Genomic DNA, 23,989 nt, shown 5'->3' on the forward strand with positions numbered 1-23,989 from the left:
TTCTTGAAAGGTATTTCGTCCTGGGTTTAGGTCTGACTTTTGTCAGGATGAGAAAGCTGGAGGGGAGCGAGGCCCCTGGCAGGCCTGGCACACATTTCCCAGGAGAACTTTCCACTGACTTGCTCCTTCTCAGCTGGGGACAAAGCCAAGGCCAGGGCACCAGCCTCCCAAAGGAACAAAGAGGCTGGACTTTGGGGAGGGAAAAGGGGTAAGGGCTGCGTGGATGGGGACTGGAGTGCAATTTCCCAGGTTCCCCACGTTCCCAATGCACTTGGGAGAAACGGAATGGAAGAGCATCTGATTTAAAGACAGAGATTAGGGTTCCAATCTGAGCTCTGCGACTGGCCTTTGGGTGGCCATAAGCAAGGCCGTGACCCTGAGACCTCAGTTTCCCCCAGTATTAAATGAGGAGGCAGCTAGATAACTTCTGAAGTCTCTTCCAGCTGGGACAGTCTAAGTTTTATGACTATCCCCAGCTGGGCCCAGACAGTCTGCCTGCTGACCTCCCAATGCAATCCCCCCATGCTGGCCTGGCTAACTTCCCACAGCCTGCGCTTTGTTCTGCCCTACCCTTTCCTACTCAGTCTATCCAACAGGCCCTCAACAAGCCAAGCCTTCACGCATTTGCTAAGCCTCAGCCTGTTTTCTTCAAAATGCCACAAAAAGCTCATCTCTTTTAGGATGTCTGATTTGATTAACACTGACTCAAAGCACTACTCCTTCCATGCAGTCAAGCTCTATTCTCGCATAGAATCAGTTTCCATTATTTGTAACGGTCTAGGAGAAGAGTGCATCATCTCTCTTGGAGGCAGATGTGCCTTCCTGAGAGTAAGTGATTCAGCCAGTAAGTAAAGGCTGTTGGTGTGTTCTGAGCAGACTGCTCATGGTAGTAGCGTGACCAGCCAGCCCACAACCATCTCATCAGCTGACCACAGATGTGTCATTAGCTCACCTGAGACTCATTGAGCCCTGCCCAGCTCAGCATAACTTCCTAGCAGATCCACAGATTCCTAAGAAATAATAGTGGCTTTGTTTTTTAAGCCACTAAGTATTGAGGTGGTTTGTTACGCAGTAAAAGCTAACCGACACAAGTATAAAGCACAGGCCCAGAAAGGACACATGGAGATGAGGCACATACTAGGCTTTGCTATTATTACAGGAATAATGCTCCATCACGGTAGTAGCCTTAGAATGTGGCCACAGAGCCTTGAACCTAAGGGGCACAGTATAGGGAAATGATTTATCTAGGAGAGCAAGCCCCTTGCAAAGCGGTCAGGTGCCTGAGCCAGGGCAGGTCCAGCTACCCCCAGGATGTGATATAACCTCCTATTTTGGGGGTCAAGGTGCTGCCAAGTGCTCTTCTTTAACGTTTAGACCAATCCTAGGGGCTGGCGTTCTGTCTCCATCAACCCAGGGTTGGCATGGAATTTTAAGAAAGCATTTTGAAAACAGCAGAACATTTCTGGATCACATTCATTTAACAAATGGTTACCACTTGCTGACTATGGGCCAGATCGGCTCTAGGCACTGGGGACACAGCGGTGTGCGTTCATGGAGCTTTCCTTCCTGTGTAACCTAGAAAGGCCTCGACGGGGAGGGAAAAAGGAATGCGGATAGTTGACCTCCCTGGAGTGGTTTTAAAATGTCTACGAATTCTCTGATACTCCTCTCTCCAAAGGTGAAACTTTATTCCCTTCCCCTTCAGTATGGACTGTACTTAATGGTGCACTTAGACCGATAGAATGTAGCAGGAGTAATGGTGTGTGACTGCTGAGGGCAGGTCATAAAATACATTGCTGATTCCAGCTCGTTCTCTCTCTGGACCACGAGCTCTGGGGAAGTCAGCTGCCATGTCACGAAGACACTCAAGAAGCCCTATGGAGAGGTCTACACGGTAAGGAGCTGAGTCCTCCTGCCAAAAGCCCTGTGAGTTAGCTTTCTTAGAGGTGGATCCTCCAGCCTCAGTCAAGCCTTCAGAGACGACGGCCCGAGCTGACATCTTCACTGCAACCTCATGTACAAACCTGACCCCAGAATCACCTCTAGCTATGCTGGTTCAAATTCCTGAGCCATAGAAACTGTGAGACAATAATTGTTGTTTTCAGATGCTAAGTTTTGGGATAACTTGTTACACAGAAAGAGATAACTAATAATTCCCTCTATCCTCTTGCTTTTCCAAGTTTAATCCACTCTTCCCTCTTTCATATTCTCTGTGCACCAAATTACGGGGGGACAAAGGCAGAATGTAGTAAGACACAGGACTCTGGGGAACTGCACCCAAAAGGAAAGGTTCTCAATGAATGTCCGTTGTACTGAACGGGAAGAAATGAAAGCTTGTCCGCAGAATCAAGCCTGCCCATTCTTCACCTTGAAGCCCAGCCCCACAGTATTTTACGCTTCCTCTGGCTTCCCAGGCCCAGGTCGGGACTTTGACAGGAAGTAGGAATTGGAGGGCAGGCCACACAGACTCACTTGAGCAGGATCTCATACTGGCCGGCGTGCCAGGGCTGCACATTCTTCAGAACCAGGGTGAACACGTCCTCGTTCTGAAGCACCTCGAAGTGGCTCGTGTCGTTGGAGAGAGCTTTGCCGTCTCGGAGCCAGTGCACGGTGGGGAAGGGGTCGCCAGCTATGGCACAGGAGATGAGGACACTCTGGCCCAGGGAGGCTGTCACCGAGCGAGGCTTGCTGATGAACCAGGGCTGGGTGCCATCCTGAGGCTCTGGAAGTTGGCAAAGGGTTGAGGTAGAGAGGGAGGCCTTTCAGCAGCCAGGGTCCACTCAGTTCCCCACGGGGGTGAAGATTAGAAGACAGCGTGTTACCAAATAAGAACAGCTTGTCCAGAAACCACTTTTATTGCATATATAGATATAGCATGACTTTTTTATGGCAAATCCATCTTGGTTACATTCTCAAAGGATAATACTGACATGACTGTATATCCAAAGCAAGGGAACGTAGCCCAGACGGTACAGGGGCCCTGAGCTGGGCAGTCATGATCTTATCAGATGTGATGATTAAGAGTTGTCACCTGCTTTGTGTGCACGTAACGTGTCTCTCCTCTTAAATGGAGGCTCTCTAAAGGCAAGGACCCTAAAAGGGCCACAACTCACATCAAACTCCATGTGCCAAATTATTAATGTGTATTATGTGATTTCTCCCCTAGCACTCTATGCAGCTGTCACCAGAGAGGGCAGGGACTTGAGAAGGCAGGGCAGGGCAGCCCCACTCAGCCAAAGGCTGACGTAAGGTAAGGAGCTGGCTGCTGGGTCTGGGATGGGACTCAGAGAGCACAAGGTCCACGTGGGGAGCAAAGCAGGCTCATATGGTTGCCTGGCCTCCAAGTTGCTTTTGGAGAGCCCATGGCAGCACCTCCCCCTGCCCGTACCCACTGGGCAGCCTCACCTTGCACCGTGAGCACGGCCTGGGTGCGGACCTCTCCGGCGCTGTTCCAGGCTTCACAGGTGTAGGTACCCGTATCCTCCGGGAACACCTCCTGGATACAAAGGCTGTGCCAAGTGCCTCTCTGTTCAAAGTGGAAGTCCTCCGACTCCTGGATCTCATTCCCGTTGTGAAGCCAGACGACCTCAGGGGGTGGGGTCCCTGAATGGGGAGGAAGGGCAGGGGATCGGTGCTTCCCTGGGCCTTTGCGGCAACTCGGCGCCCTGTACTGTGACACCGCACTAAATACGTCACTCTGTGCCTCAGTTTCCCCAGCAGGAATATAGTGTCACCGCACCGACCTCAAAGGGCTACTGGAAGGACTAAGTAAGCTCATTCAGCCCCCTGAGCAGCCCACTAGCACGGCGGATTAGAACAGCATCTGGCACAAAGAATGTACTCACTACGTGTTCATTATAATTATTTAACAACAGATTTGGGGAGACTAGAAAGAACCCAGAAGTGAAAAAGTACAATTTCAGAGATAAAAAAAAAACAAAAAAACCCAAGAAGAATGGTTTTAAAAATTAAAATTCAAGCTGCCTGGTGATACTGAGTGGTAACAGGCCCACCGGGTTGGAGGTGTACGTGTTTCCTGCTCTGCGCTGCCTCACATGGGGCATGTCCAGGCAACACTACGGGACTTCATGGTAACGCTCTTGTCAACTTTCACCAGCAGGGAAGCTCAGTTGCATTTCATGTTGCTACCAAACCAATGTTGTCTGAGGGTGAAGATGGGCATCGGAACATATGGAATTTCTAAACACAGCTCATGGGGAATAGCATTTTCAGTTTTTACTAATCTACTTTCCTGGGCAGTTTCTAGCCATTTGTTGGAGGCATAAACCAATGGCCACCAGGGAGGGTTTTCTCTATGGTTAGAGCTGAGCTGGTATGCTCTGCTTCCAGAGGAACAAGGCGCCAGGATGGCTGCCGAGGGAGCCCGAGTGGTTCTGGAGGGGCTCCAGGACAGAGGAGACCACACCTGTCTCCTGGGTTAGCCAGCGCAAGTCTGGAGGCCAGGTGCACAGCGTCTCTGATTTCTGTCACCCTGAGGAGTGTGGCCAGGGGAGCGGCCTCAGAGCTCTGCCTGGGACTGTCACAGGCTGCCTCCACCCTGCAGTAGCAGGAGGTTTACCCAGGGATTGCGAAAACTGTGAGGCCATGTTCATTTTATTGCTTCGGTAGCTGAAGAGGAACTAAAGACCCAGGAGGGCAACCCCCAGGCTATCAGAAGGACTCATCAGTGGCCAGTAACCATTTATGGAATGAATGGTAAACTCCCCAGGCGTCTCTTGTTGGCCTTGCAAGGATTGTGACATCTCACACTGGGCTGCTTGCTAATCACATGGTCTTGTCACCACCTCTCTGTTTTAGAACCTCTGCTCTATCTTCTCACCTTAAAATCTGAATAGAGAAACTGAGAATATCTTCCAAGAGTTGGGAAGTTCTCACATCATCTGGTTTTGCACCAGTGTTTGAAATCCACCGGCAACACTGGCCACACTGTTGTCACATGACTCCCTCACCCCTCGAGCTGTGGCCATCTTCTTCCCTGGGACTAGTTACCCTTGAATCCAGAAAACCCTGCTCTGAGAAAGCAGAAAAGAGGGACCAAGAGGCTCCCTTCCTTGGGTCCACTGACTCATAGTCCCTGACTGATTTTTTGGTGAGCCAATGATCGGGTGCAACACCCACGCTGCAACCACGCCCACTTTCACAGACGTCCTGAGGGGACAGACGCAGAGACAGACCTGACACCTGGACTGTCATGGTGACCTGGCTTCCGTCCATGACTTGGAGATCAGAGAGGCCCTGCAGGAAGAGGGGTGCGGCGGGCTTGCTGGGAGCCACGGGCAGGAGGTACTCGCTCTTCCCGTCACTTTTCTTTTCTGTGTGGCAGACAACAGAAGGGGTGAACATCCACTCATTCATGTGACAAACACAGACTCAATGATCCCTGGGCACAAGACCGTCCGGTTCAGGTTCCCGCCAGAAACTGACCGCTAATAGATGAGGAGCTGGGGGAGGTGCTGGAGAGCAGCGAGAACAAGGTGTGCCGTTTTCTCTGTTTGGCGTGACCGTGCTCTAGCCTGACAGTGGGGAAAGAACCAGGCCCCTGCAGGGCCGCGCCCAATCTAGGTTCCTCAGGAGAACTTCAAAGGGTCGGGGCAATACTTGGCATGTTATAAGATTTTTTTTCTTAAAGTTTACTTACTGTTTTGAACAACTGATACCCTCACATGACACAAAATTCAAAAGGTACCAAAGAGTATGTGTCAAGTCTCCCATCCACCCCTGTCCATCTAGCATTTGTCCCCAGAGGCAACCAATTTTCAGTTTCTTATTGTTCTTGCTGGAGATGGCCAATGTGTATAACACATATAAGCAAACAGGCATCATCTTTTCTTTTCTTTTCTCAAGAAAAATAGTAGCAGAGTATACACAATGACTGGGCTCTTGTTTTTTCATTGAGCGATATATCTTGATGTCTCTCATGGAACAGAACTGAACAACTTCCTCATTGTTTTCTATGACTGCATGGTGCTCCACTGCCATCTCATGAGATTTTGAAGCACCTCAAGAAAGCCAAACACTTATGAGAATGACTAAATTAAGAAGACTGATCATCTCAAACACTGGTGTTGGCGAAGATGCGGGACCACTGAAACTCTCATACACAGCTGGTGACGTGAAGTGATACAGACCCTTTTGAAAACAGTTTGGCTGTTTTTAAAAAAAGTTAAATATACATTGACCACATGACCCAATGGTTCTACTCCTGGGTATTTATACAGGAGCAATGAAAGCACATACCCATACAAAGACTTATACACATACAAAGACTTATTCATAGCAACTTTATTCCTAATGGCCCCAAACTGGAAACAACCCACACACCCATTGACAAGTGAATGAATCAACAAATTCTGAACAGCCCTTCAATGGAGTACTTCGCTGAAATAAAAAGGAATGGACGGATGACAGACACTGTAGTGTCTATCTGGGATTTATCTCTGTCTAGCAGGGATAAATCTCACAAAAATTACACTGTACGAAAGAAGACAAAGAAAGAGTACATACTGGATGAGTCCATTTATCTAAAATCCCAGAAAATGCAAAATGTAGTGACAGACAGCAGATCAGTGGTGGCTTTGGGCAGAGGTTGAGGGCATGGATTGTAAAGGTGCACAAGGAAGCATGTCGGGGTGATGGAGATTTTTTTTCTTTTTTTTTTTTTAACTGTGATGAAGGTTTCATGGGTGAAGTTTCAAATCATATGCCATAAATACAAGGTGTGATCAAACAATATGGTGAATGTTTAAATTAACAAAAATTATTACAGAAAAAGACACATTGCCATTAATCCCCCTCAAAATATTCCCCCTCCCTTTGAATACACTTATCCCATCGTTCTTGCCACTTTCTGAAGCAGTTCTGGAAGTCCTCTTTCATGAGTGTCTTTAGTTGCGCTATCATGGCTGCCTCGATGTCCTGAATCATTTTGACTTTGGGGAAGAGCCAGAAGCTGCCCGGTGCCAGACGCAGTGAATAAAGTGGATGAGGAGACACCGTAATGTTTTTATTTGACAGAAATTGCCGTATACAAGAAGTGATGTGTGACACAGAGCATTGTGATGGAGGATGATTTACGGCACACTTTAAAACACACCTTCTCTCAGCTCACACCTGACTCACACCTGACTGACTGCACCGACCAAGTTGAAACTTGTCTCACACTGTTACTAAGGTTCGACAGGCTGCTTCCCATATTGAAAATCCCTGTCTTTCCATTGGGTGGCACTTGGCAGCAGCATTCACCGTATTTTATGATCGAAATGAAAAGGCTCCGTGTCACTCATCATTTCTGGTACAATTTCTGTTATATAAAAACATTACGGTGTGCCCTCATCCACCTTATTCCCCAGATCTGGCACCGTGCGACTTCTGGCTCTTCCCCAAAGTCACAATGACCATGAAAGGTAAACGTTTTGGATCGACTCAGGACATCGAGGCAGCCAGGCCAGAGCAACTAAAGACACTCACGGAAGAGGACTTCCAGAACTGCTTCAGAAAGTGGCAAGAAGGATGGGGTAAGTGTGTTTGAAGCGAGGGGGAGTGTTTTGAGGGGGATTAATGGCAACGTGTCTTTTACTGTAATAATTTTTAAAAAATTCAAACATTCACCGTAATTTTTGATCACACCTCATCTATGCAGTTTACGGTACATGAATATTACCTCAATAAAAAGCAGAGTGGAAAGATCTCTCTCTCTCTCTCTCTCTCTCTCTCTCTCTGAGAGAGAGAGGAGCATACCAGCGAGTCAAAATCATAAACTAGAACAACTCTCTCGGTTCAAGGCTGGCCCACTCACCCCCATTCAGTTCTCTGGGGAAATGGGTTAACAAACAGGTTATTCTTGGAAGCCTCCTGAAGCTGGCTTTGACCTGCCTCATGTGAGCCCAATGGGAAGAGGCAGCAAAGGGGCTGAGCTGGTGGCATTCCCACACAGGACAGCCCTGGTGCAGGAAGAGCTCACAACTGCCCAGTCTCTGATCTTGCCTTTTGTTTTGCCAGCCAGATGGCTTTGACCTTTAATAATTGCTTTTTTTTTTTTCAACTTTTCTGGTTTTGTCTTTTGATGGGGGTAGGGATGGAGAAGGCTACAAGACCTCTAACTTAAACTCTAAGTTTTGGGGGAAAACGACTGATATTTTGGGTACTTATTGACACGAGGCCACAAACATCAGGTCTTCTCCAGGAAGCATGTAGCCAAGGGGATCCATTTCCAGGGTGCTATACACACCTGAGAAAGGCCTAACTCCAAACTTGCCACTGAATTTTCATCTGTTGGCACTGAAAACAAAATATGGCCCACTGCAGAGCTCTCCACGTGTAGCCTCTGGGAACAAGGATGGGAGAGGCTGGAAAGGCCTGGGGGGTTGGAGGAAAATTTCCTCTAGAGTAAGTGCAGTATGAAGGGCAAGGAGCTGGAGTGTGAGCTCAGTCAGACAGGGTAACCATACAGTCCAGCAGCAGAGGATGGGGTTTCAGGTCCCCTGGCCCCACCCCCAGTATTGCTGCCTTTGACAGAGGGGCAGCCAGGCAGCCTTGGTAAGGGACCGCGGGGGTGGCCTGGGGGGCCACTATTGAAAATGCAGAGATTTTGTTTCTCTGACTGGGCTGCAGTGGCCAGGAAAGCAGGCTGCCTCTGGAGACTTGAGGAATTTCCTGTCTTGCACAGACGGGGAAGGCATGAGGACAAAATGTTTTCGCCTGTCCAGAGTGCTCCCTTCTCTCTCAGCCAGAGTCCCCAGCTACCCTGAGCTCCGTGCACACACTCTCATTTATAGGTGCGGCAGGAACCTCGGGCATTCCGGCTCCCTTTCCTTCAAGGCAGTGGCAGCTCCTCTTTGGGTCTCCCCACTGCCCAGTGTCCTGGCCGGGACCTTTGGCAAAGCCACGTCATCCTATGGGTCTCGGCAAGTGGGGACCAAAGCATATCTGTGTCTCCTCCTCCTGAGCGGTGGCCTGGACACTGCCTGCACCCCTCTCCCGCCTCCGCCACTTCTCGCTGGTTCTCTGAAAGCCACTGGAAAGCTACGGTCTGAGGCTGGGTTCTGGCCTCAAGCAAGTCACCGCTTCTATCCGAAGTTCAACTTCCGTCCCGATATTAACGGTTAATAATGGTATCCATCCCAGGACGTGGGGAGTTCTGAGACAATATGTGGAAAGACTTTGTACGACTGTTCAGACTATTCAGACCATCTGAGAGGACACTCTGTGAGGCTGGGCTGGCAGCTGACTCACACCTATCCACTTGGGCTCAATTACTTGGTGGGTTTATTATCAGCAATGACACACAAGACACACAAATGAAGACTGGGCCCGCATCCAAAGATTACAGACTCATTTTTATGTGACCTGAGGCAAATACTGTTAGGAATACAAAACCGTTGCTTAAAAATATCATGGGATATTTCTAAAGTCAATTGAGAACAAACTTTCACGGCTGTCCCTCCAGGAGAGAGAACAGAGTGACTGAATTTGTGGGAACTGGCCTGGGGCAGGCATTTAGTTCCGGGGTCACCCATGGCCTCCTGACCCTGTTCTTTCTTCCCCAAGGACCCACAGCCAGAAGAGGGATGTGAGCGGGAGTAACTGTGCAGGAGGAACCTGTTCTCAGACCTCAGGTTGGGGTCACATGGGACTAGAGGGACTGTGAATCCACACTAGTGAGTGACTAAGTCATTCAACTGCCCCAAATTCTTCACAGGGTGAGACAACTAACCAACCCTCCCTACAAACACACTGCGCTGGGATTAAGGAGCCAGTGAGGATCTCAGTTTTAGGGCAAGCAGCTGCCTTTAGGAGGCCCGAGAAAAGCAGCCCTAATAGAATCCTGAAACTCGAGCCCAACACCCCCCCTCCCCCCGCCCCGCTTTACTGACCGAGAGGCCAGGTGTGCTCAGGGAAAGTGACCTGCCCAAGGTCACAGTGTCTGTTACAGGAAGACCTAGAGTTTACATCCAGGCCTCCTGACAGTAAGGCCAAGACGCTCAGGAGACTGTCTCCTCCAAGGGAACCAGCTTTTTCAGTGGCACCCGGGGGGGAACTCTCCACGAGGACAAACATAATGCCTGCTGACCCACACCTTACACCTTTGACAAGGGAGAAGTGCTAAAGCAGAGCAGGGGAAGCCAGGTAAAAAGGGCAATATGTGTTCCACTTAATTGCAAAGCTAAGCAAATTATTCTGGCTCATCTGTGGCCTACACACCATGCAGCAGTTTTTCCTCACTCCTCTGTGGAATTCGATAAAAGAAGAGACAGATGTACACTGGTGCTTTGAGCCCATAGCTCTAGCTGCATGAGCTAACGCAAGCTCCCCACACTAAGCCTCATTGTTCTCTCCTCTAAACTGCTGATGAGACAGTCATCATCATTGCTGATGAAAATCCAACGCTGATAAGTGGCCTGTACATCATCAACACCACGCATGACAAATATTGCCGGGTTTTTAGATGACCAAAAGAAATAACATATGTAAAGCAGCTAGAACAATATCTGGCACATAATAACTATACAAATAAAGGTTTTGTGCCATTCGTCGTCCAACGGGTCTTTCTGGTGGAACGAACTCAATCTGATAATACTATAATGAGAAAAGTCCCCCCAAACCAGGACATTCACATTTAATCAGGCAGCGATCTGAAAGGGCATGGACAGCCGCCAATGAGATGACATGGTGACAATTTCTTACAAAGTTCAGCACTTTGAGATTCTAAAGTATAATGTTCATGACGCTGTTCAGTGTTATTTTCAACTTCCTGTGGTGTGGGACAGATTGCTTCCCCATTGAACAGCAGGGGGAGCTGAGGCTCAGAGAAAGAAGCTGGCCTGTCCCAAGCTCCTGGGGCTGGTATGACCAACAGGTTCCTGGTCTGGGATCTCTCCCTCCACTGTCCTGAGAACACAGGTTGGCCACCTAGATTCCACAGGGAGCTTTCTATCATTGTGTTCATGCCCGGAGTCACTGGTTACCCTAGAGATACACTCTTGTGGGGTTGTGCTTTAGCTGTCATCTGTCACGGTTCTGGTTCGTGGCAGGGGGAGAAGAGCCAGGGTCTGAGGCAAAGCCCTCAGTGGCGAGGGTGCCTCAGGGAACCTGAGAAGGGCAGGGAACCTTGGGGACAGCAGGCACGGGCTGTGGCACACAAATAGCAAGGGAGGGGTCCCTGGGACCTAGGGACAGACTTGCTACCCAGCTCAAGTGGGGCCAGACTAAATATACCCCAGGTTTTTCCCACAGCTGTTCTTTTGGCTGCTCTGCTGAGACCAAGCCCAGAGAAGGCCTTCTCTCTGGAATCCAGGAAGGGCTGAGCCTCCTTGAGTTACTGGCCTAGGATTAAAGATGTAAAGTGAGTGGATCTATTGCTTCGGGACGTGGTTCCCTGGCCAATGACTTACCACTCACCGACTCACTTCGTCATTAAATAGAGTTGCTAGCTATGGGATACTATTCCATTCTGAGAGAAAATAAAAAGGACCAAGCCTATCCTACGATGGGAAGACAAGAACGAAGATTCAGAATATTTTTAAGCAGTTTATTGACAGGTAGACATGATGCCATAGAGACTAAAGCTGTCAACAGGACTTGAGAAAGGGAACCAGTAGGAGAAAGGGAAGAGTAGAGAGAGAGAGGAGAGAGGGAAGAAGAGAGAAGGAATGTGGGAGCGAGATGGAGGGGGAAAGGAAGGAGAGGGAGAGAGACACATGGCTTTCTGATCCCACTGACCTCACATGCCACTGTTCTTCCTCCTTGTCTACTTTTGCTCTGTTTTGACTCATCAGAAACTGTTTTTCTGGGGGGGGTGTTTTTTTTAAAGTGTGTTTTTCCAGGGCCCATCAGCTCCAAGTCAAGTTGTTTTCAATCTAGTTGTGGAGGGCGCAGCTCTCAGTGGCCCATGTGGGGATCAAACCAGCAACCTTGGTGTTATGAGCACCACGCTCTAATCCACTGAGCTAAAAGGCTGGCCCCAGAAACTGGTTTTCAAGACAGCTCCTACTCATGAACTGAAACATTCAGTTCTTGCTCTGGTGAAGCAAAAGCATCAGGCAAAGGACTCATCAGGGTCCCACAGCAGCAAAGCAGAAAGCACAGAGGTGGGATCAGTAGGAAGCCTACGGCTGCCGCATCTTAGCTGGGGTTTTGGACAGCTGACGACCTCTGAGCATCCATTTTCTTCAACCGTAAAGTGGAGTTCATTCAAAAGTGGAAAGAGGAGTTGTTACGGGAATTAAACAAAACAAACCAGTTTTTTAACTGATGAGATTTTCTATCAAAACAATGTTCTTCATTAAAAACACTAACGGACAGAGGTTTTAGTTGAAAACACATGAATTGGTATTCACCCGATATTATATTTTTGAAAAGCTTTTATTTGGAGAAAGTATTAAATACCCACACAACAGGTGCAATTTACCTTTCTTATTAATTCTTACACAATAACCTGTATAACCCGTTCCACACACCTGGAGACATGAACGAGGCCTCTAGCTTCTCTTGGGCTTGAAATTAAGACCCTCCTCCAGCCTGGGTCCCAGTGTCTGGCTGTGATCTCAGAATCTCCCTCCATACTACGATAATTCTCCTGTCTTCCCCTTCAGAGTCCTTCCTTTCCATTGTATGGGTTTAGTAGGAAAACCAACTCTGAATTTTTCCTTGGGTGTATTTTCTCCACCTGCCAACTTTTATTAGCCAACACGCTACTGTCTGAAGCACCATGTTTCTGGATCTGAATTTGCATTAAATGCACATGTTTACCCGTGAATAGCGGAGGAGTTTTCCTTGAAAACAGCCCTCTGCAGTCTGTCAGCTCATTCAAAACTGGTTTCAGATTCAAACGAAAAATTGTGGAATGCTACATTGAACGTGTTGAAGCAGATGACACAGAAATAGAAAATAGAGACAGGATATTGGTAGAAAACACCCGCCACCTAAGAAGCTGCCCAGGGCTGTCTCTTGCAGAGAGACAGAGAGACAAAGGACCTCTGCCTGTTGCTGTCACAGACACTGACCAAGTCCCATCCCCCGTCTGTCAGCAACTTGAGAGCATTCTGGATTCACGGGTGGTCACCTTATGAAAATGGACGTGGAATGGCTCTCCTCCACTTCCTAACATTCACTCTCCCAACACTTCTCAAGCAGGAGGACACAGACCTCTTAGAAAGTTAGGGCCAGGGAAAACAATTTTCTTTATCTCAGATCTACTATGGATTTTCCTTAAACTTGAGCCTGAGCTATTCTGCTTAGTCACTACAACGCAAAATACCATTCCAACCGCAAATCTGCTTCACTCCAAACACTGTCATACTATGGAAATTCAGTAAATCACCAACTGAAGGAAGTTCTGGAAGCACAGTCCCTCCTACCTCCTTTATTTGGTGCTCAAAATCCGGCACGGTCTAGGGAGGAAGGCTTGCCTTCTCCTTTCCCTAAATTCATGAACTGTTGGCTCCAGAGAACTCATCAAAGGAAGGTTACCATCACTCAGTGGACGTGGAGCCCAGCCTCTTCCCATTTGCAGGGTGTCTACGCAAAGTGCAAATCCCCAGGGAGGTATCTGACTTCTCTCTCAACAGAAGTCCTAACCAAACAAGCCTACTTGGAGAGTCAGTACGATATCTACATCTGAGGCACACACACAGAGTCTTCCCTCACAATCCTGCTCTCTTTTAGCTTTTCTTCCCCACTGACTTCTCTAGAACCTAAGAAGCAAATGGGAAGAGAAGGGTGCAAGGAAAAGAATGAAAGGAAACCATGACGTATGACATCCCAGAAAAGATCCCTGACCAGTAATGATAGGGTAGCTGGATGAGCAGCGGGGATCGTTGCAGCCACGGCCTTCATATTGCCTTAGAAGTTCTCATCAAACTTGAAACGTCAAGGTAGAGCATCCAAACCACCCAATGTTCCCTCCTGATGAGGGCCTGGAAACCACACTCTTCACCACGCTGTCACAGCAAGGCTCACATTTTGCCATTAGGAACACAAAGCTGTAATTCTGGATGGCATTTCTGACCAAGGACTCCAAGCAAGTAAATGGTAGATATGACCTACAGTGGGTTGTAGACAGTTATAAATGTCTGACTAGTAAAGTGAGGCTCAAGTTCTAGGATACAGACACAAGTGTCCAAATATATACTTGGAAGTCCTTCTGTGACACGAAGGACCCACATGTCCAAATTCTGTGGTAGCCAACCTATATAAAGCGAAAATATTGGTTTTAAAATAATTTCATATTTAACCGCTTACCTTCTTAGAATTTAAAAGACTTTTGGACAGATCTTTTGGGTAGACTGAGGTTCTCAAGAAATAAAAAAAATTTTTAAAAAGACACAAGCTAAAACCAATGTTTATCCTTGTCCTTCAATCAATATCTCTTTAGCTAACACAAGTATTAAAAAGTTTTCTGTGTTTTTAAACTCATGGCGAGCAGGGTTCATACCTGACACCAACTGGACAGACTACATAATGTCCCGAGTACTTGAGCATAATTTAGGAGAGAGGAGGTGGCAGCCAGCGTCTTCCAATGACAGAGGCTGCCAGTGCTCAAAGCTGCTCTGCAGGGGGCCTGTCACTACCCTGAAAAACTGGGCGTTAATGACGCCTTCATTTGCAAGAATGGCTGACTTTGCTGGTGCCCACTGTTTTCCTTAGGAGCTCTTCGTCAAAACAAATACTCTAATAAATACGCTTATTAAGTTTAATTTTTTTCCTAGAGACGTTAAAAAAATAAAAATAAAAATCCAAATTTTATGTCCTTAAGCACCTTTAAGAAGCCCAGCAGACCTTCACTGAAATAAACAGACCATTAGGCTGAAAAACTATGTCAACATGGGTGCAATTAGCAGGTTAATAAATCTAGTCACTCAAGAATTTTAGCCTGACAAAGATACTCCAAGAGGAGACAAACTAAAATATTCTTGCCTCAGGAAGCCCACCACCAATGAGTTAGTCCAAATACTCTGAACAATTTATTTTCATTCAGGTCTTGCTGGGCCCTGCAGGCATTTGGATTAATTGTCCTTTAGGCTCCCTCCTGGGTCAGAAGGGAAGGGTTTCACTGCTTAGTTAACTACTGGGGATTTTTTTTCCTTAAGTGGGGGGAAGGAAAGAAGGAACATTTGGTGAGGGGCTCTTGAGAACTAGTTTGTGGATTTCCTGTACCCTCCCATGAGCACGGAACCCCCAGGCAAGTGAGGAGGTGTGTGTGGGGGGGTATGCTCCTTGCACTGCTGGGGAGACGCAACAGACCTCAGTTTGCTGTTTCATTCATTCACTGAATACACACTCACATGGCTGGCCCTGTTCTACTGCAATAATAAATAAGACATGGTCCCCACCTGCAGGGAGCTTACAGTTTGACAGGGAAGACAAATACACAAGCAATTAGAGTAAAATTTCACAGAATTTTACTGCATGATGTACCCCTGCTTCTCTCTCTGAACTCTTCCTTTACCCCTTGGCCACCCACTCACTTTGCTTCAGCCACACTGGCCGTCTCACTGCTCCTTGAATCGGCTGACCTTGCTCCTGGCTCAGGGCTGTTGCTCTTGCTGTACCACCTGCATGGAGAGCTCTTTCTCCAGTTCACTGAAGTCTCTGCTCAGAAGTCACCTCCTCATGGAGGCTACTTTCATCACTCAACTAAAAACGAACCCCTTTCACCCTCTTTATTCTCATTCTCTTAATAGCACTTGTTAGTGTTTGATTAAACCAGGTGCTGATTGTTGCCCGTCTCCACATCAGAATGGAAATGCTACAAAGGCAGAGCTTGTCAGGCTTCTTCACTGTAGCCGCCGCAGAACAAAGTAGATGCTCAATAAAGATTTGTTGCTAAATAAGCAAAACGACAGGGGAGGTAGTACAGCTGGTAAGAGAACTCATTCCGGGGTGATCAGGCCTCCCAAGGAAGTGACATTTGTGGGAGGGAATTGGCCATATTTTGGGGGGAAGGGATACAGAGGAGAGGAGGCAAAGAAAGCAGGGGAAAGTGGCTGCAGAAATCATGTTAGAGTGCTGGGCCAGCAACTTCTGGATGATTGCAAAACCTTGGCAAAAGACTAAGGAGGTGACAAAGAGTCCCCATGTCTGGTCTTCAGCAAAGTATCTGCTGAAATCTCCCACTGAGCTTGCCTCCAGCAGAGCCGCCCTCAGAAACAGCTCTGCCCTGGAACCCTAACAACCGAGGGGGATACTTTGCTACTGGCGCCCTCTTGTGGCCAGAACCCTAGAATGGCATGCCGGAGACCAAGCCTTTAGTGTCTGGCCCAACACCTCCCTTCTCTGATCCTCTGATTCTCTGTCCCTCTTCCCAAAACAGACAGACCCACTGTGACAAAGTTGATCCTTTGGTAAGATGGTTCCTTAGACTTGGCATTTTAAACTTTTACCTTGTTTAAAGGTTGGGGCTCCGTGGGACTGTCATCCTAACAGCAGACACTGAGTACTTCCCATGTTCTGGGGATGTTATGAATATTCATTCAACCCTCGTAGTACTGCAAGGTGACTATCAGCGTCCCCATTTCACAGAAGAGAAATATGAGGCCCAGAGAAATGAACAGCAGCCAAGGTCAAAAGAGGGGTGAGCAGAGGATCAGAATTCACACCCAGGCAGTCTGCTCCACATTTGTGCTCCAACTGTGGCCTGGAGCCACACTGAGGCCACAGAAAGGCCAGGCCTGGGTAGCGAAGGGAAAGGCTGGAACAGCGGCAGGCGCAGTAGGGAACAAATGCCTCCTTTGTCGTCATCTCCTACCCCCTAAGGCCCCCAGAGAACCTGGAGCCAAAGGAGCTGCCAATTAAGTAAGAACAACTCCACAATTTGTGGAGTGAGGATGGTGCAGGATGTGGACTCCAGCTTCCCAAGTGCCTTGGGGCACGAAGCCAGGGGTGTCACTGTGCCAGGCTCAGCCAGCCCCAATCCTGTGCAGAGAGCCCCAACGCAGCCGGCCTGAGCACGTGGCTGCGTCTCTCAGCCTCCTTCTCCATTTATGGTATCTGAGCCTCTGGCCTTCACAAGACAGCAAATCCCCACACTGGGCAGGGGTTCTCACTCACACAGGGCTGCTCTCAGAGCAAGACCAAACGGCCCTGGCAGAGTCCTTGCCGGGGACCTCTCCTGTTTCTGCTTTAAAACACACTTGGATGGGTGATCAGGCAGGCCCCACTCCTCCCACAGACCTGAGGCAAGAATGTTAACCACAAAGACTTCTTGATCCTTCATCTGGGACACTCTGCCCCCCCCCCCCCCCACACACACACTTCAGTGGGACTTTTAGCTCAGCTGGGTCTCTCTAATCCAATCTTAACACAGGCAACCTGGGACAGGCACTGGATTAGCTGGGTTATTGGCTGAGGTTAGCAAGGGGGCGTTCCAATGACACGCCCATTGCACACCATTCTGCCATTCTGCCATTACTAGACTTTGGGGTAAGTCACATGGGCCTCCAAGAAGAGCTCCTTGGTGGGAAGAGGAGAGCTGCTCTCTTGGCTCAAGGAGACGAGGCTCAGATCTGGTCTTGTTTCCTTTTAAGTCTCATCACCATAATTTCCCCAGGCTCCTCAGTCAGCCATGAAATGAGATCTGTGAGGATATAAGGGTTCTGTGTGTAAACCGAATTGCCGGCTGACAAATTCCCTGGGGCCAGCGTCAGGTTCCGACCTGAGTGTGAAGGGCTTCCTAGAAGGAGGGGAGGTCAGGTCATGGGTGACGAATCCCTGCAGGGGCACCTCAGAGAAACTGGAGAGGCCAGGGAGCATGCCCCCTCTTGGCAGGGAGCCTCACAGAGCCAGCGGTCACATCCTCGGTCAGCGAGTTCCTTTATCCCTGTGGGGCCGACGCTGTCCAGCCCCGAGCGCCACCCTCCCGCTTTGGGCCAGGGGACACACGCTCTGGAAAGGGCAGGCCCAGAAATGGGCACGGGTGTGGAGTCACGAGAATCTGGGTTTGAAAGGTCAGCTTGACTAAGTAGCTTGGCGTATTAGGCAAGTCACATTAAGTTTTTGGGACCCTCAGACCACTCTGCGTAAAACAGGAAAAGCACCCCCACCTCCGCAGAGCTGTTGAAGTCTAGATGAGAAAATATGGGTGAGGTGGAAGTACTGAACCCAGTAACCAGCACGATTTTTCCCTTGCCTTTTTTAGTGAAACCCTCTACTGTGGCCTTCTAGAAGGCAGCTGCTCACATTATAGGGAGACTTTCCCCGGGAGGCCTGAGCCCTGGGGACAGAGTGAGGACACACGGTCCTCTTGCTGGTCCACAGGGAAAGCAGAGTACAGCGCACCCAGTCCAAGGCCCCAGGCCTCCGTCACACACAGGAGCTGGGGCCCAGGGTGAGGGTGGGGAGTCGGCGTACCTGAACCTCCGGGACCCAAGAAGCACTTCCCCGGGGACGGTCACTACCACGTCTTGAGTCCTGTGGCTGCCCCGTGACTACTGGGGACTAAGTGCTTGGTAGGGATCAATGCAGGACCATGATAATCAGATTACTGGACACCAGGCTGGTGATGTATTAAAAATAAACCTGGGGTGGTGGGGAGGAGCAGGGGCAGAAGGAAAAGGGGGACAGCCAATGGCCTTCTAGAATCTCACTATTGGCATTCTGTTATGCAGTGTCCCCCAATGTGTGAGGGGTCATCTGCGAGAGCCCTAAGACCTGAGGGCATGGGGTTCCTCCTCCAAGGTCATCTTTCAGTGTGTGCGATTTCCTGCCTCCCAGATCGGGAGCCTCCTGAGTCAAGGGAGTCTTTGCCTCTTCCCCCTGCATCTTCCCTCGGCCCTGGGGGATGGGGACTGGCCTTTGCACGTCCATCTCCCATGCCAGACCCATGTCACTGTGAACTGCAGGAGGCCGTCTCCTCCACCTGCCTGCCTTCAGGTGCCGTCCCTTTCTCCAAAGCAGATGTGTTTGCACAAACTCCTACCGTGGACAGTGACCCGGGCGCTGCAGGACGCCCGTCCCAAGGTGTTCTCGGCCACACAGGTGTAGGTGCCATCGTCCTCCGGCAGGGCGTCCTGGATGTGGAGCTCAGCCACGCCCGCCTCGCAGGTGGAGTGAGCATACTGGATGGGCTGCTCTGTGGAGGGAAGCACAGCCGGGCTCAGGCCGGGGAGCACGGTTGCAGGGGATGTGAGCCTCAGCAGAGCTGCTGTGGTCAAGACGCTGATGCTCCTCACGCTCCCTCAGATCCACTGAGGGCTAATGACGTGCCATTACACACCCAGCCACCTGGGCAGAGGCTTGTGGGTGGATAAAGAGGAAGGTGCGAGGGAGATGAAGGAGAGGGAGCGGCTGTGTGTGGGGGGGGTTCTGGAGGCATTTAGAATGCGGGAGGGAGAGGGACATAGTTCTGTGCATTCTGTGTAAATAAATAGTCCCCAAATCCACATCCTGGACTTCACAGCATTCTGAGCCTGGAAAGAATCTTACAGGGTCAACTGGCCCATAGCCCAGCCTCAGGCAGAACAGACCTTGCAGAGACTGAACTCCTGGCTCCTTTTCGAATTCTCCAGAAATGATTGCATTTCGCATTGTAGATATTTATCAGAAACCTCAACCTAAAGCTGAAATTCGGTGCATTTCTTCATGTAATTAGGTGCATTAAGGGTTCATGAAAAAGGTAAATATGGGGAACTAAGAATGACTCTGGCCCCTACTTCCCAGAGTCCCTTCCACAAGAGGCCCTTGATTCAGGACGTGAAGTCCTGCATGGAGACAGAGGTACATGCTATGAACTTCAGTGGCTTCCTTCATGCTATATGTTTCTGGGACTTTATCATCCCAGAAGATGAGCTTTCATTTCTAGGGGGAAATAAAATCTCATTACTGAAGAGTCTGGCCTTAGAGCAGGAATGTGTCTGTTCGCTATATAGGAAACAACTGTCAGTTTCTGCCTTTGTCAGGCCCCAGGATCCTGGTTCGCACTTCATAAAATTGGGGGTGGGAGGTGGGGGAGGGAGACAGTACAGAAAGAAGTCCTCTCCCTGCAACGCAGTGTTTTCTTCTGCACACAGCAACACTTCATGTCTCCATGACAGCCTGGCAGAGACTGCCAAGCTTGCCAGAGGGCCCGAGGAAAGAGGTTCTGCCCGACCCAAGCCGATTCAGAAAAGGTGGCTGGGGGCTAGGAAAGGCAGGGGCCAGGAATCTGCTACTGAGCAGATCAAACGCCACTTTTTGTTTTTATTTTTGTGTGAAAATGACACCCCCAAACCTCTCTTCCTTGAGAATACCAGTATACCCCCTGATCTGCCATCAAAGGGCCGCTGCTGTTGAAACATGCACTGACAAGTTGTTTGAGAGCTCTAATTTTTCTGGAGCATAACTCATTTTGGCCCCACAAGCATGGGATGAAATGGTGCCCCCCCAAAAAAAATTGTTGCCTCAGGGCACTCAGAACTGGGAAACACAGAACCCTTCCCGCTCCAAGGTGAAGACCAGTTAGTGGCCAAGAGAATCCAACTTGACACGATCGCCCTCTAGTGGTTAGCCTGCAGAAATGCCAAGATTCACCAAGAAGAAGGTGGGTTTGCTTTCCAGCCCTGAGGGGTGCAGAGTCGGCCAACTACTGTTTGTGGACCAAATCTGACCTAAGGCCTGTTTTCATACAGCCTGAAAGCTGAGAATCGTTTTTACATATCTTAAATGGTTGAAAAAAAGTCAAAGGAAGACTATTTTATGATGTGAAAATTATATCTTTTGTGCTACAACAGCAGAGCTGAGTAGTTGTGACAGAGACAGTATGGCCTGCAAAGCTGAAAATACTTACTGTCTGGCCCTTTATAGACAGTTTTTCATGACTGCAGGACTAGACTCTGAGTGAGGCGGAAGGGAAACTTTCTCACTCCTTACCCTCCATGTTCTGCTACAGCCCCAAGGAGGCTGCCTCCTTGCCGTTCATGAGGGCATGTGACAGGAACTCTGTCCTGAGTGAGGGTGGAGGGAAAGGAGACGTCAATTCTCACTCATCTGCCCAAGAAGATCACACAGACGAAGACTCCATGGCACCTTCTCTCACTGACTAAAGCCAATTTCTATCAAAGCCTGACAAACTATACCAGTGAGGAAGGGTCACAGCAACACATCAATGGCGCAGAAACGACTGGGGGCTATCTGGTGCATAGGAGACGGGTGCCGCTGCCTAGGGGATGGGTGCCGCTGACTAGGGGATGGGTGCCGCTGCCTAGGGGACGGGAGCCGCTGCATAGGGGACGGGTGCCGCTGCCTAGGGGACGGGTGCCGCTGACTAGGGGACGGGTGCCACTGCCTAGGGGACGGGAGCCGCTGCATAGGGGACGGGTGCCGCTGCCTAGGGGACGGGAGCCGCTGCATAGGGGACGGGTGCCACTGCCTAGGGGACGGGTGCCGCTGACTAGGGGACGGGTGCCACTGCCTAGGGGACGGGTGCCGCTGACTAGGGGACGGGGGCCGCTGCTCCCTGAAGGAGCCTCTTCTACGCTGTGAGAGCGGACCAAGCCCCAAACCTTCTGTTTCAGCCCCTGTCCTCACTGACAAAGCAACCAACGCCCAGAGAGGTAGTGGGCTCTCCAAGGTCACCCAACCACTCCGTGGCAGACAGGGACAAGTGCCCGTCTCCTGACTCTTGGCAGGTGTTCCTTCATCCTCCCTGGTGATCCCTGAAGCAGACCTTGCTCAATTTCATTGAATTTATGGACTGTTCTCAGGTCTAAAATTAGAGTGTTCCCATACTTTTGGAATTTAAAGGCCTTTTTAAAAAGAGAAGGATGACAATACATGAGAATTAATTTTTTTCAAAGGGTATTACTTGGCAAAAAAGAAAAAAAAGAAAGGTGTCATGTCTCCATAGGACTATAACATTAATGAGAATTACTGGCTTGTGAACCCCAAAACAGATGCCACTAAATAAAAGATGAGGTCCTTTGAGCAACTTTAATGTGGTTCATTAATTTGATGGGTTTTTTGTTCATTTAGTGACTCAACAAATATTTATTGAGGGCCTATGATGAGTCTGGCCATATAAAAAGGAATTAAATTGCTTGTGCACCTATCTGAAAGTCCTTCGTTAACTGTTTTACATAAAGGATCTAATTTAATTTTCATAACCGCCACCCTGGAAGGTAGGTTGCATTATTCTCATCTTGCAAGCAAGGAGCTCAAGGCTCAGACAGGAGTAGTAATTTAGATGGGATCCCCAGCCAGGCACTAGCAGATTCCCAGGTCCCATTTTCTCTCTGTTCTTGTGTTTCCTTGTTAGGCAGACGTGGCCCAGAGTGATCAATGGGGAAGTCAAGTGAGAATGCAGGCAGGGCCAAAGGGACCGGGGCAGGGGCTACTCACCATTGAGCAGCCAGGTGATTCGGGGCACTGGGGTTCCCTTCACCGAGCACCGCAGCACAAAGTCCTGGCCCTCAATGATGGTGCAGTCCCTCAAGACACTGGAGAATGAGGGGGCCATCTCCACCACGGCCAACCCTGTGAGGGCAAAGAACAGACAGGCCATCTTAGATCACAGCTGGCCCACTCTGGTGACTGATGGCAGTCATCCCACGTCTTGCAGGCAGACGCCTCACTGCCCTGGGCACCCAGGGCTTCCTCGGAGGCCTGGCTTTGCCTTATCTATACTTGGAAGCAGGACTCAGGCACCTCCTGTCTTGTCTTGATTTTGCTCCCCTGGTGCACCCCTAGAGCTTCTTCCCACCTTTCTTGGTCCTACTCTACTTCCTAGTGTCTTTTATCTTCCTTATGTTCCATTGGTGATTGCACAGTCTTGTGAATATCTTTTTACATGGAGAGGCCACATGCCCACTGGTGAGAACGTTTCAATTTTAAATTACTATAATTATTTTTTCCAATTCCAGGTTTTCCATCCTAGGCCAATGGTTCAGGATGGCTGGGGGCCTGGGACTGTGCATTACTAAATTCCCTCATGATGCTGGTGCATTCTAACTGAGAGCCACATAACTAAACGTTCCAGAAGCCTTCTACATCAGTGAACTGGGGGGCATTTTGTAGATTGAGGGTCTTACTTAAGAGCAATAGGGATGGATCATCTTTTCTACAACAAGCAGAGCATGCTGCAGAAATGTCAAGGTGGCCGACAGCTGCAGAAAGATAATGGGATTTGGTGATTAGAAGATGTCTCACTGGGTGCTTTTCAGGAGAAGCTATTTAATACAGTGCTAAGGGGAAAGCCATATGATATTTCTGGGGTTTGAGGGCAAAACTAATATTTGAGGGCTTACTCTGTGCCAAGCACTTTTCCAGACGTGAAGCTAGTGACTTTGGACAAGTCACTTAACCTTACTACAGCTTAGTGTTCCCATCCGGAAAATGGATGAAACTAAAATGATCTCATAAGGTTGTTGGGATAATTAAATGGAACAATGCAAGAAACGCATCAGCACAAAGCCTGGCATATTGAACTGGCTTTGGGTGGACCGTTAGCTGTTATTATCAAAGGGAAGCTGTGCACAGAGACTACACTTAGCAGCAAGTTTCGGGGTTCAAGAGAGTGGAGCTAAAGGAAAGTATCTTCTAATCTGTTGAGCAGAAGGAAGATTTTCTTTCTTTTTCAGCATGGGGAAGACCAGAGCATGCTTGTAGGGAGAAGAAAAAGGCCTCTACATACGGGGATGGGGAAAGATAATGGTGGGATCATAAATCATTATTAGTGACAATCTTTGCGGAGATGGGAAGGGATGGAAAGAGAAGTCTCGGTAAGGGAAACAGCTCTTCTGCAGTGATAGGAAAAAAAGAGAGAAAGAGGGTGCTGCAGGAGAGGTTAAAAGAACACGTGTCAGATGACCTGCATGCAGGTGATGTCACCTGGAGAAGTTCCAGAACATCTAGTGTCTCCAAGAAGAGAATTAAGCAGCAGTCTGGAATGGCGGAGTAAGGACTTCTGAAAACACACTCCTCCACGCTGGCAAAAAGTCAAAACCAACTTTTTCAGAACTCAGGAAATTAGCCAAAGGTTTGCAACATTCTGAGGAGCATT

General features: G+C 49.0%; 1 protein-coding gene across 2 annotated transcripts in view; it reads right to left on the bottom strand.

The window, feature by feature from the left end:
• MYLK (myosin light chain kinase) overlaps positions 1 to 23,989 on the bottom strand; it is a 238,424-nt gene that overhangs the window by 81,852 nt on the left and 132,583 nt on the right. For both annotated transcript variants that reach the window (XM_081066712.1, XM_081066713.1), the window contains exons 10-14: positions 22,330 to 22,464; positions 18,935 to 19,087; positions 5,196 to 5,333; positions 3,406 to 3,603; positions 2,473 to 2,722 (exon numbers count right to left, since the gene is read on the bottom strand). In XM_081066712.1, the coding sequence (XP_080922838.1) occupies positions 2,473 to 2,722; positions 3,406 to 3,603; positions 5,196 to 5,333; positions 18,935 to 19,087; positions 22,330 to 22,464 (874 nt within the window). The remainder of the gene's footprint in view (positions 1 to 2,472; positions 2,723 to 3,405; positions 3,604 to 5,195; positions 5,334 to 18,934; positions 19,088 to 22,329; positions 22,465 to 23,989) is intronic.

The sequence above is a fragment of the Rhinolophus hipposideros genome (assembly GCF_964194185.1).
Source record: "Rhinolophus hipposideros genome assembly, chromosome: 2".
Taxonomy (NCBI): domain Eukaryota; kingdom Metazoa; phylum Chordata; class Mammalia; order Chiroptera; family Rhinolophidae; genus Rhinolophus; species Rhinolophus hipposideros.